At 50.2% G+C, this 12,592-nt stretch overlaps 5 protein-coding genes across 5 annotated transcripts; 3 read left to right on the forward strand and 2 right to left on the reverse strand.

The window, feature by feature from the left end:
* The first annotated feature begins 526 nt into the window (after positions 1-526).
* On the forward strand, positions 527-2,048 carry BDW70DRAFT_167808 (tRNA(Phe) (4-demethylwyosine(37)-C(7)) aminocarboxypropyltransferase). Its single transcript, XM_073742314.1, has one exon. It carries the CDS (start codon positions 665-667, stop codon positions 1,982-1,984), a length of 1,320 nt encoding a protein of 439 aa, XP_073596634.1. The 5' UTR covers positions 527-664; the 3' UTR covers positions 1,985-2,048.
* BDW70DRAFT_135156 (nucleobindin SSP120) lies at positions 1,462-2,919 on the reverse strand. Its single transcript, XM_073736638.1, has 2 exons — positions 2,697-2,919; positions 1,462-2,627 (listed from the first exon to the last, which is right to left on the reverse strand). Exons 1-2 carry the CDS (start codon positions 2,812-2,814, stop codon positions 2,140-2,142), a joined length of 606 nt encoding a protein of 201 aa, XP_073596635.1. The 5' UTR covers positions 2,815-2,919; the 3' UTR covers positions 1,462-2,139.
* Positions 2,920-3,095: 176 nt separating this feature from the next.
* Positions 3,096-5,536, forward strand: BDW70DRAFT_42965 (uncharacterized protein). The gene has a single exon (XM_073743996.1). The coding sequence runs from the start codon at positions 3,177-3,179 to the stop codon at positions 5,337-5,339; it is 2,163 nt and encodes a 720-aa protein (XP_073596636.1). The 5' UTR covers positions 3,096-3,176; the 3' UTR covers positions 5,340-5,536.
* Positions 5,537-5,652: 116 nt separating this feature from the next.
* Positions 5,653-8,274, reverse strand: BDW70DRAFT_135158 (DEAH-box ATP-dependent RNA helicase PRP43). The gene is made up of 4 exons (XM_073736639.1): positions 8,122-8,274; positions 7,912-8,062; positions 5,987-7,853; positions 5,653-5,935 (listed from the first exon to the last, which is right to left on the reverse strand). The coding sequence occupies exons 3-4, from the start codon at positions 7,724-7,726 to the stop codon at positions 5,807-5,809; spliced, it is 1,869 nt and encodes a 622-aa protein (XP_073596637.1). The 5' UTR covers positions 7,727-7,853; positions 7,912-8,062; positions 8,122-8,274; the 3' UTR covers positions 5,653-5,806.
* Positions 8,275-8,474: 200 nt separating this feature from the next.
* On the forward strand, positions 8,475-11,603 carry BDW70DRAFT_42970 (protein arginine N-methyltransferase). Its single transcript, XM_073743997.1, has 4 exons — positions 8,475-8,834; positions 8,888-9,509; positions 9,573-11,068; positions 11,122-11,603. The coding sequence occupies exons 1-4, from the start codon at positions 8,730-8,732 to the stop codon at positions 11,446-11,448; spliced, it is 2,550 nt and encodes an 849-aa protein (XP_073596638.1). The 5' UTR covers positions 8,475-8,729; the 3' UTR covers positions 11,449-11,603.
* The last annotated feature ends 989 nt before the right edge of the window (positions 11,604-12,592 follow it).

Raw genomic sequence — 12,592 nt, forward strand, 5'->3', positions numbered from 1 at the left:
GCTTATCTTATTTGTCTGCAGGTTCTGTTGTTGGTATGCGTCATGGACATAGCGGAGGGAGGAACATAAAGGTTCTGACCACAATCTTTGGGTTTTCTCGGAATGACTCCTTGTTTAAAGACCCAGAAGGTTGAGACTTTGTAAGATCGAAGTAAACCTGGATCTTTCTGCCGCAACAGTGCCATTGATCTGTCTCACTATGGAAATTCTGTATTCCCTTCAAAGATCGAGAGCGGGAAAGCAGCTAGAGCAGTTTACCTGGAGAAGAGGCCTCAGGTATTCATTAACACTATTTAGATTTTTTTCATTGTTGTTTGTTCAAATTTCATTCGATAAGTAATCCTAGATTGTTTATAGATGTTGTCGTTTTCTCTCAGAACAGATAAAGAAATTTCACACCTCAGGCAGAAAATGATTTCTTGATGGGTACTACAATCACATGACACTCTAATAAAAACAGATCATGTTCGTGGATGTATCTTTTTTATATCTTCAACTCTCTCGAATATTACGGGGGGAAAAAATAGCCTTGAATGCTCTTGCCGTGGCCAGTCTATCGTACGCTCACGCCTTAATGCCCTTGGGCAATGTTGCGTCCGACAATCACCTAGTAATCAGCGAGGTATAAGTCGATCGAAGAGCTACACCAACCACAGCATACAAAATGGCTGACTCCACTTCAATCGACGAAAGGCCTGCTGCTACTATGGCCGCCAAGCTGAGCAAGAACAAACCAAAACGTCTGTCGAGACAGAACATCAACCCCCTCCAGAAATGCATAGGAGATTTCATAAACGCGCATCTCTCGCAATCTTTATTAGCACAACATGCCGTATCACTCGAGGAGCTGGTCTCGTCGCTCCCAAAACGATATACCATATACGAACCCATGCTCCTGCTTCCGCTGAACTCCTTTACTCACCCTCCGGCCTGGGCCAAGCTTTATGAAGACTTAGATGACGACCAGCGCCAGACTCTGTACGCCTCTATCGCGAGCGCCTTCTCCCGGTATGGCGTAACACACGTTGCCATGAACGCACCGATCGTGCTTACAGACACGCAAGGACATGAGAACAGGATGCGCAGCCCTATTGGGCTCATCCCGCTGCATGGGGATTTCGGACCGGCCACGTCGCGGGATGGCGAGGATATCCAGCCCTCAGAAGATGATTACAAGCGCGCATTCTGGGTTCGTACTGTCCAGAACCACGGCATCGCGCAGATATGGGCTCCGCTGTATACCATGTTTTCCAGGGGAAATGTTACCGAGAAGGCCCGGATACTGGGGCATGGATCTACGTTTGAGGGGTTAGATGAGGCATCGCTACATGGGGAGACAGCTGGCGATGTCGCTGTCGTCGATATGTACGCCGGGATCGGGTATTTTGTTTTCTCGTATCTGAAACGCGGGGTCCAGAGGGTCTGGGGGTGGGAGATCAATGGGTGGTCTGTGGAGGGATTGCGTAGGGGATGTGTGGAAAATGGATGGGGTTGTAAAGTTATCAGGGTGGGAAATGATGGCCAGCTGAGTGTGTCTGTTGACGAGCTGCTCGAGAGCCTCTGTGATACGGATCGGGTGGTGATTTTTCACGGAGATAATGGGTTTGCAGCAGGGATTATGCGTCAGGTTAGGAATGCTATGGAGAGTCGGCAACGGTGGACCAGCATCAGACATGTCAATTTGGGACTTTTGCCATCTTCCAGCGACGCTTGGGATGGTGCCTGCAGGATCATTGACAGGGACAAGGGTGGCTGGCTCCACGTGCACGAGAATGTCGATGTGCAACAGATCGACGCGGAGAGAGGCGATATTACCGCTACCATGCAAGGTCTCTGGACTGAGTCTGCGTCCCAGATTGCGAATATGGAGCCCCGTGCTGACTGTCGGCACGTCGAAAAAGTCAAGACTTATGCTCCAGGGGTAATGCACTGTGTATTTGACCTCCACCTCTCCCATCAAGAGATTTGCGGCAATGCGTCATGATGGTACGGAAACATACGCAATCCAAATCGCATATTGGCAGCACTTCTGATCTGAGCTGTCATTATGATGGTATCTATCATCTTATATGTGTATAAAATAACGCCCGCAACAACTCGGACATTCAAGTACCCTTGGGAATGTATAAAATATACACATCATACACGCCCCTTGCGGAACTTCGCCGGAATATTAGCCGCGACAATGGCCATCCGTTCAAGCTGGTCCAGTTTCTCCATGGCCTCGTCTTCCTCGTCATGTCTCTTGAAGTGCTCAATATCTTCGGGGTGCGTGAGTTCCTCCTCCGTCGCATCCTCGCCGTGGTACTTCTCGAAATGATGAATCTCGTATTCGTACTCAATATCTCCGTGATGGCCAGGCCCGAACCCAAAGTCCGGTAATATCACGCCTTCAGAGATAAGGTGCATCCAGTTGTCGCGGCTGATGAACCCGGTGTTGGCTGGGTCAAACAGCGTAAATACCTCCCTTAGAGCTTCTTGTTTTCGCTCCTCCGTTAAACCCGCATTTGACTCGTCATCCATGCCGTATGTCTTTCGCACTTCTTCGGGGGTCCAGGCTCCGGACGAATCGTAATCGTGGAGAGTGAAGAAAGAGGCGGCGTCAAAGGTATCGATGTGATGCTCCTCTATGATCATTTCAGGTGTAAGTAGATCAGACTAATTTCCTGCAAGGTACTCGAAGTACTAGGTCCCACCTTGCATGTGCCGAGTCGCCCAATCTGCAGAGGGGTCTGTAGGGGTGGAATGCGACCCGTGGGCATTCACCAAGCTGCCACTCAGGGCGAGGAGAGCCGTAGCAAGCGTAACCAGCATTGTCAATTGCGAAAACCTAAGATGTTGGCTAACCAGAGCCAAGATATTTCAGGAAAATATAGCTGAGAATAAGAGCATAATATAGAACAAGCAGCTCCCCCGGGGTTGACGTTCGAAAGAGGAGCCTCCGGGGGACCAGCTGTCGCCGGCTTGGGGATCCAGGCTGTTTGCAGTGTTTGCTTTCCGGCATCTCCAACTTTTTCCCCGATAGCACAACCATAACTATCATCATACCACCCAGCCAGGTCACTTGCTTCAACTTTCACCGTACGACGCCGTTTGTGAAATCTCCGAGATGCCCAATTGATCTACAAGTTTAATCAAACAGCCTTCCCGCCCGATAGGGCCGAAATGCCCTGACAATGCAGCGTATATTGTTTCGCAGCCCACGCACAGCGCCGGGTTCCCATTGCATATTGTGTCTGAACAACGTTGCCGAAGGTTTAACGCCTCGAACAACATCCACGGCGAGAGAACGAAGTCTACGTATCGAAGGCCCGGTTATAGTGCGTTATACTAGTATCCTTGCTCCAGATGCGCGGGCGAAGAGCAGATGCCGCCGGGAGCGGGAGGAGCAGGTTGCGGATGTGAGAGAGGAGGCTGACGATATGGGCGACGAAGGCTCTCGCTCTTCTGATGCGCTATCTTCACGGCAAACGCCGAACTCACCGTGTAAAGTGCTTCAGACAAGGCCATTTCACACTCTATCGACACCATACCGAACTGTTCGATTCCTCAGGACCCAGAATCCGTGCAGATTTTCACATTGGTGGAGTACGCAAAGAGACCGGGATCTGGAAGCTCCAGTCGTCAAAGAATTCGAGCTGGAGAATGCAGAGTCATTGGAAGACGATGAGTTTGACATGGCCATTGATGTAGAGGAACTACCTGAATGGCTTAGAGCTGATGAGGTCCGCGCAAAGGCTATCAGAAAGCTAGCATTAAAACAGCTCGCGATCAGGCTTATCATACGACCGGCTGTTGCTCATGCATATTTTGGCGTCCTAAAAAACTACGACCATAACGATTCCTTCCCCCAACTTGACCTAGCGAGTCTTCTGTTCGAGCTGAACGCCATCCGGCGCAGGATCAGACAAATCAAGGCAAACCCCAAAGTCAACATCGATGATTTGATGAAAGGTTTCAATTCGCCTCGGTGGGAAGATCTAGTTCGTACGTCAACGAGATTCGACAAAAAAATCCGTCAGGATACGGATCAATTCCTTAGCAATGAAATGCCCCTCGAGGAGCTCCTTTTGAGGCTATCAGATGCTCTTCTCCACTGCCATGATCCGGACCGGACTTATGCTTTCACGTACATGATCATTGCATTCACCAAGACCCGACAAAACGATCTTGCCCAGTTGGTTATCAAGACGATACTTCCCTACAAGTTCGAAATGAGCGCCTCCCTCATCCTCGCGATTCTCAACTTTTTCCGCAAAACCAAAGACCTTAAGGGCTTTGATCTCTTTTTGAAGATGTTAGAAGGGAAGGGGTACCCTATCAATATGGGTACACTCGGCCTCTACAGAAAAAGGGTAGTCAATGGACTAGAAATCTCAGTTCCCCCTGTCCACAGCGCAAACATCGTTGTTTACGCTGCTCTCATAAAGGCTTGTCTGAGGTTCGACCAGCCAGATAGAGCAGATGCATACCTCCTCGTCGCAAGATCAGCCGGTTACATGGATGATTTCGCCATACTCATGGCCTATCTGGAGTTCTGCACAGTCCGGAAAAACTGGGAAAGAGGCCGACAAGTACTGCAGAGAGTTTTGGCCTTTATCACCTCAACAACCGAGCACCCACCCGCAAGGGTGGAAAGACTGATTGTAATGATGATTCAACTCTGCGATACTTGTCAGATGCTCGATCTCTCTGAAGCCCTTATTAAAGCTGCTGTTCACAGCGGGTTCAGCTCCGACCTCCCAAGCCGACAAGCAGACATTGTCAGCGAAGCCGACCCCGATTCACACAGGTGGTGGGTGGCCGCACAAGATGCATCGCCATCACAGCTAGACGCACCGCTTGTGGAAAAATGCTATGCATTTGCCAACATTGCCAAGGAGCAACTCGACATTTTCGCCCCGAAAGGAGAGGACTTTGCCCATCGACTACAAAGGGTAATGGGAACCTACTCTGACCAGCTTATGTCCACGATTCTCGACGAGGAACTGGCTCAAAAGGCAGTTCGTAAAACGCTCCAATCTCACCAGGAGCCTGATAAACTCCACCCAACCAAGGCGGTTGAGCTCGACCACAGGGAAGGAAACGCATATTCTGCTTCACCTTCTCGTTCTCTCGAAGACACGGTTGCTGCGCAACAAAAAGAATTGCGAATCCTGAGGTCCGAGGTTGCCTTTTTGAAACAATTGGTCATGCGTATGGCCGCTTCCAACACCCCTGTACCATCCACTCTAAATGAGCCAAGCGAGTTGGCTGATGAACTTGCGCCTGTAAGGCCCAGGTTGGGTGAGACCGAAACCCTCCCACAAGGCAAAAAAGCCAGTACGATGGACTCCTAGTGAGTTTCTTCCGGTTGAGCCAGGTTACAGTACCAGGCTCGAACATTCGGCGTGATCAGGATCCTCCAACTATATGCCCTCTGGGCATCTGTATTGACTATACTCAACTTTTGTTCCCCTTTTATATGATTAGACCTACTGTGTTATAGATACCTGCAGCTGTATATTAGGCCAATGAATTGGAAGCAAAAACTCAACAATAACTACATCCCTTCGCACTAGATGCTGCCTGAGCTGGCTACCTTTCTTGACAGCCGGTATCACGTCTAGAACTATCACTGGAAATTTGTTACTCGAAAGAGAGTCTCTTGGAGCCAAAGGGGTTAGCCCTTTTTTAAACGCCTTTTTATTGCATGAATAAACTGGAAAGCGGCAAAATGATATTGCAGCCTGAGTATACTTGACATCATATGGTGATAAGCATAGTCTATATGTTCATGAAAATAAGAGCATATCTGATAGGTCATTTAACGCCTTTTTCCAGAATCCGCACGCATTTTCTCCTTGCGCGAGAGCCTCTCGGCAGCTCGTAGCAGAGAAGAGCGAATATCGCCCTTTGGAAATGTCGAAATATCGTAGTAGGTAGGTGCAATGTCCTAAGAGATTTCATTAGATACATAGGAAGTGGGAGGAGTGTTGGAACTTACAATAAGCCATTCTGGTTTAACAGCTGTCACGGTTCTGATATAGTTCTTCGTCGTGAGGACGAATTCATTGTACAGAACCCACTCAGCATCGTGGGCAAGTACAGTCGAAGGATGCAGAAGCACGTTTTGGTGATCTTTGATGGTCATGTACATGCTCTTACCCTGATTTTCTTTCTTGGCAACCTGCATGAAAAACCCAGCGCATAGAGCACGGCGAATATTCTCGTAATATTTCTTATCTTCGAACGGCGTCGAGATCATCTCCAATTCCTCACGCTCCATGATTCTGAGGAGCTGCATACGTACATTGTCGGCGGACTGCAGAGATCGCAAGGAAAGGAAATGGTCGTGGCACCACTGCTTGGGGTTCTCCTGCGCCTCAGGGCTCTTAAACGCGTGATAGGCGTTAAGCAATGTCAAATGATCGCCATCGGGATGGGCGAACAGATTCTTCATTTCATCAGCGCGCTTCCGCTGGGATGCTGGTCTGACGAAGATTTGGGGCACTGAGAGCAATGCTGTGATGGACAAGATCTCATTTGAGCAATAGAACTCCGGTGAGCTGATAAGCATGACCGCAAGTGCAGGGTCTAGCGGGAACTCTGAGGCAAGGCGGCCAAGCGGGGTGAGGTTACCGTCATCATCGAGGCACGCAAGGTAGTTCAGTTCCTCGAGAGCCCTCATAAGTGTCTCAGGTGCTGGAGGATCCATCAAGTCGAAATGCACCAAGTCATCAATTCCCAACTTCTTAAGCTCAAGCACGGTGGATGACAAGTTTGAGCGTAGAATTTCGGGATACGTTTGGTCGATAAGTTCCTTCTTGAAAGCACTTTCGGTGTACAGACGAAAGCATTTTCCGGGGCGAGTACGACCAGCACGACCAGCTCTTTGTTGCGCTGAGGCTTTCGAGATTGGAGAAACTAGAAGGGATTCGACACGAATACGGGGATTGTAAATTTTCTGCTTTGAGAAGCCAGGATCCACAACGTAGACAATACCGTCTATGGTAAGTGAAGTTTCCGCGATGTTGGTGGACACGATGACCTTCCTTCCCGGGCGACCTCCTGGGCGGCGTGGAGGAGGGGCGGGTTCGAAAATCCTCTGTTGCATATGCGGAGGGAGACTACCATAGAGGGTGTAGACCTTTAATGGGCCAGCATCGGCCTCTCTAACCATTTCATCACCCTCGAGAGAGATCTTGCGTGCTGCATCCTCTATCTCCTCCTCTCCAGTCAAGAATAGAAGAATATCACCCTCGTCTTCCGTGGCGTGGATCTGCAGAACAGTGCGAATGGCGGCCTCCACGTAATCTTGTTCAGGTTCGGGGGTATAGAAAATCTCGACAGGGTGGGTACGACCGGGGACAGCAAGCAAAGGTGCGTCATTGAAGTATCGTTGAAATTTCTGTGCATCCAGAGTGGCGGACATGATGATGATCTTCAGATCAGGTCGGCGCTGCACGACTTCCTTGAGAAGACCCATGAGAACATCGGTTGACATTGTTCTTTCGTGGGCCTCATCGAGGATGATAGTGCTGTAGCGACTGAGTTCATGGTCATTCATGGCCTCCCGCAAGAGCATACCGTCCGTCATGTACTTCAAAAGTGTCTTGGGACTAGTCATATCCTCAAAACGGATACTGTAACCGACCTCCTCCCCAAGAGTGACATCCAACTCTGCAGCTACACGCTGGGCGACAGACATCGCAGCCACACGGCGAGGTTGGGTACAGGCGATCATCTTGCGCTGGGTCTGAGGCAGATCGTCAAGCAGGACGAATTGAGGAATCTGAGTGGTCTTTCCGGAACCAGTCTCACCGACGAAGACCAGGATCTGAGACTGCTGGTAGAGCTGTAGGAACTCATCTCTGAGAAACAATCACACGTTAGCGATTTGCGAATTGCATTGAAGGGAAGGCGACCTACCTTTGAGCATGAACGGGGAGATCACGGCGAGTTTTCAAGATGGAGAAGTACTTGCTTGAGTATGGCCGATTTGTGAACGGATTGAACTCGTTGTCTTCAACCTTTTGCGCCTGCGCAGCTGTTGTCTTATGTCGCTGCAGCTTCGCAAAGGCTGAATTCTTGTTATCAGCCTGTGAGCTCGAGTTGCCGTTAGAGGACGTATCAGCGTACATATGAGCCAGATAGGGATTATCCCGGGGGTCAGTCCCAGACTTATCCATCTTCTGGCGTTTAGCGCGAGAACCGTCTTCTGAATCTGAGCGTCGGTCAACCATGACGAGAGAAGAGCAAGTTGTAGAGACGCGACAACACCGGACGAGTAAAGGCGACCAAAAAATTCACTTGCGGTTTGCCTTCGCGGGCGGAAGCAAAGTCGGTACCCAGATAGGAAGGTGGGCCGCTAGCCATCGACCGCCCGACATACTGCTCAAGCCTCACCGCCTCAGCAGTTCTGCCAACCCCGCTAAAAAGAACAAGGAGCTTGCCAATAGTTACTTACATATTTACAGGACTCGACCATTTCGCCCGAGGCAGCTATCTGCTTGTTTGTTCAAAAGGCGTGGGAGACCCGCCATTTGTGACGCTTCAAAATCTTTAACTTTTTCTCACAGACCGTTGGTGATACCGCTGAATTTGAGACTTCTATAACCCCAGAGTGAACTTCCTAGTTACAGCCGGTTTGATATAGGCAGCAATCTCTTCCCAGATTCAATATACACGACAGTCTTGGTCCCTTTTGATCACATTTGGTCTTCTTCCGTTTTATACCAGGTGTCAGTATGGACTCTGAAAGCGTCGCTCCGAGCTTTTGCATCGGACAGCATGAAAGCAAGCGCACCATTCCAATTACCTCGGAAGTGGTGCAACTGGCGCATGAAAGTAATGTGAGTACAACCTCTTTGCGCTGACTCGAGTCTGACTACTGACTTCTCTTTAGTATGACATGCTCACTACTCCAATTACAACCCCACACTTCCAGTCGCGTGTGCTCAGTCTTCTCTCCTCACACTTATCGAATATACAAGCTGTCTCTGATAGTGATTCTGGGACTCTGATGACCACTGAGAACATACGACCTCTTGTTGTGCCGCAGCTAGGACCGGCAGATACTCATTTGACCCCGAATGAGGCAATGTCGCAGTTGGTGGGAGTGACGAGTTCATGGATCGACCTGTGTTCTCCCGACCCGCTAATCGCAGACCTCTCACGCCAAGTTTTCATGCTCGAAGTGGCCTATGCCGCCTTCTGTGGCATTGGCTATCTTTTGATTCCAGGACCAAAGTTGCATCATAAAGGAATGCATTCGGATGGAGTGATGTACTATGCACGGGCGATTCAAGATGCACTTAGTCTCGGCCCATACATCCAGTTTCATATCTGGTTAGACTTGGTCGACAATCAGGATCTCGAATTAGACGAGATGGGTGACCTTGCACCTCTTGCTCGGGAGGAATTTTTTGACACCGAAATAGAGCAGCCAAAGATAGACCTTTTTGGTACTTGGGATGCCTGGGATGCTATTAGAAGAACTTGTAAATATCACTCCAGGCTTTTCGTAGGTAAGAAAATAATATCTGACCTTTTTTTCGATTCTGATAATCGTGGCTAAGACATCTTGCTAGCTCTCTCTTTACCGAAGCACCTTCCACCGATGTCTGTTCAGTCAAGATGGCATTCAGAGCCAGTCCACTTGTTTACCATCGACTCGAACACATTCATCAAAAATCAGAAAGGATATCCAGTTCTAAGTAAAGCTCACCAGGCACTGATCTCCAGGTTCATGCGTCTCCGCACCGCTCCATGGATCTTGCTTTGCGATGTTGGACCTATACCAGGTGTAGAGACGGACAATACGTCCAGTCTCCCTGGATCTGAATACCCTAGTCTTGCGCAGGCTGCCGCCTCGAACAAAAAGCATCATGACCCTACTCCGCATCTGTCGTACATGAGGAATCTTCAATCACGTCAGCCTCCCCGATCTGCCATTGAGAGATTCGGCACTGGCTACCAAGACTACCTACAGGCGCCGCTGCAGCCCTTAACCGTCAACCTCGAAAGTATCACATATGAAGTCTTTGAGAAGGACCCAATCAAGTACGAATGGTATGAGCGTGCGATCGCGAAGGCTTTAAGTGATTGGGTGGAACAAAAGAAGCCCACGTCAAATCCGGATGGCCGCGTGGTCGTTGCAGTAGTTGGTGCCGGAAGAGGCCCTTTGGTGACTAGGGCTCTCAAAGCAAGCGCTCAGTCGGGTGTCGAGATTGACCTGTGGGTTGTGGAGAAGAACCCAAATGCATTTGTCCTCCTCCAGCGCCACAACGAGAATCTATGGGGCGGAAAGGCCAGCCTTGTGCACTCCGATATGCGTGCTTGGAAAGGACCGCGCGTACGGAAAAGCTCTCCTTTGTCGACAGAACCCGTTGGGCAGTCTCTGGGCATTGAAGGCCAATTTCTCTACACTCCTGACCCTAACCAGAACACTGCAGATTCCCCTAGTCTGAACGCTATTGAGTTTGAGGACTCCAAAGTCGATATTGTTGTTTCTGAGCTTCTAGGCTCTTTCGGGGACAATGAACTCTCGCCCGAATGTCTAGACGGCGTCAACCATCTGCTGAATCCAGTGCACGGCATCTCAATCCCAGCATCTTACACGGCACATCTCACGCCTATCTCAGCGCCAAAACTCCATGCGGATGTCACGAACCAGTCAATCACGAACCCTGCAGCACCTGAAACGCCTTATGTGGTCATGTTACATGCTATAGACTACCTTTCTACCAACCAATCCGATGCCAGCGCAGGTAACCCCGCTAGGTCTTCGGTTGCAACAGTTTCATATGAACCAACTACACCATTTGTCCAAACAGCCTGGTCTTTCTCCCATCCCAATCGAGATATACCTCCTCAGCCGGCTTCAACGTCGATGATATCGAATGCACACAATGTGCGCCGGACTCGTTTAACGTTCCCGGTCCCAAATCGTGGGGTTTGCCACGGCCTTGCAGGCTACTTCGAAACAGTCCTGTACCGCGATGTGGAACTGTCCACCAACCCGGTCACTATGGACAGCAAGAGCGCGAACATGATCAGTTGGTTCCCGATCTACTTTCCGCTCAAGGTAAGGCGCCCTGGATGAGGCTGAAAAGAGGTCGATATCTAACCAGTGGCTAGACGCCTCTAAATGTCCCCGACAACGGCGAAATCGTCGTGACGATGTACCGACAGACTGATGACCGAAAAGTGTGGTACGAGTGGATGGTGGAAGTTTTCGCTTTGGAGGGTGGCTCAGAACCAGCATCAGCGCCAGCGTCAGAACGCATCGCCCCTGTGATGAGCGGGGCCAGGACTATTTCCGCTAGCGCGGATAGCGCTCACAACAAGGACATCACAGCGGATAGCTACAGTAGGCTGGCACAGAAGAAAGCACGGGGCCCAAGACGAGTGAGGGTGGGGATGAGTGATCTACACTCAAGCATTAAGGATGGGTGTCTTATGTAGCGGAGAAGGTCTGCTTTAACTCGTTCCGGAACCCGGAGCGGTAGCTGTGAGTGAGGCTGCAAGGATTCGGATTCGCGGGGGGAGAGGCTGGTGGTGACAACAATTCCTTGGCGAAGCAAAAGGCCAGCCGCCAAGCGTGTTTGTGGTATCAAGAATGATAACGCAGCCTTGGCAATTTGTGGTCGTCAGTAGTCATAACATAGAACCTGCTTGTTTCAGGCCTCAGGGCTCAAGAGCGAAAAAAAAAATCATGCAGCCGGGTTGGACTACGGTAGCCCATGCACATGCGGGTATAACCCACATTCCTGCCTAAGTGGGGGGAGAAGGACCGGTGTTCCAGCAGTTTCTGGTGTCTGGGAATCTGGAGTAAAGACTATACGAGTCTTCTATCAGCGGGATGCTATTGTGCAAGATGGAGGTCAGGTGACGTGACAGAGCGGACTTCCAGCCGGCTGCCGTTCCGTATGCAATCTTGCAGTCTTGCAGTCTCATCTAGTGTCCTCCATGACGGTCGGAATCCTCCGTGCAAAAGTCCTCGTCACCGCTGAATCTGTTCCCTGCCGACGATTGATCGCTCGAGCCTTGAATAAGGGGTCGCCGAGTGTAGAACTGGGCCCCCTTGCAGATCATTAAAGCCGAAACTGCGAGAACGGGGCGTGATAGTGCGACCTGACCCTTGAACTATGAAGCATCAAGAGTCTTGGAATCTTGGGTCTCTTGCAAAGTGACTTCAACCAGCAGCACAGGAAAAGCAACGTGATACGGGGCCCTGCTGTGGTTGGTTTAGCTGCAGGCTGAGGGGCCCTCGCTATCGGTGCCAGGCCTGTGGCGACTGCCCAGAATGGGTTTCGCCAGCATAATGGGATAGCATAACCTGTGAATGATAAATATCAGGCACAGTCCCAGGTATCGGTTGGAATTTACTGGACAGGGAAACCCAGACCGATGCACTACGCTGCGCGTGATTCGATTCGATCTGTAAAAATCGTTATCTGATGGAAACCTGGAGCTAACGACCGAAGACACTAAGAGACTGGAGTCACTGGAAGTGCCGGTCTACGGAGGGCAAAGAAAGCCACGCGATTTGGTCACCGTACGGAGTACAGGGCTATCTTAACCCTGTTTGCCGCTCGATCAACTCGCC

Source organism: Aspergillus foveolatus, assembly GCF_047715535.1.
Source record: "Aspergillus foveolatus strain CBS 279.81 unplaced genomic scaffold BDW70scaffold_20, whole genome shotgun sequence".
Taxonomy (NCBI): domain Eukaryota; kingdom Fungi; phylum Ascomycota; class Eurotiomycetes; order Eurotiales; family Aspergillaceae; genus Aspergillus; species Aspergillus foveolatus.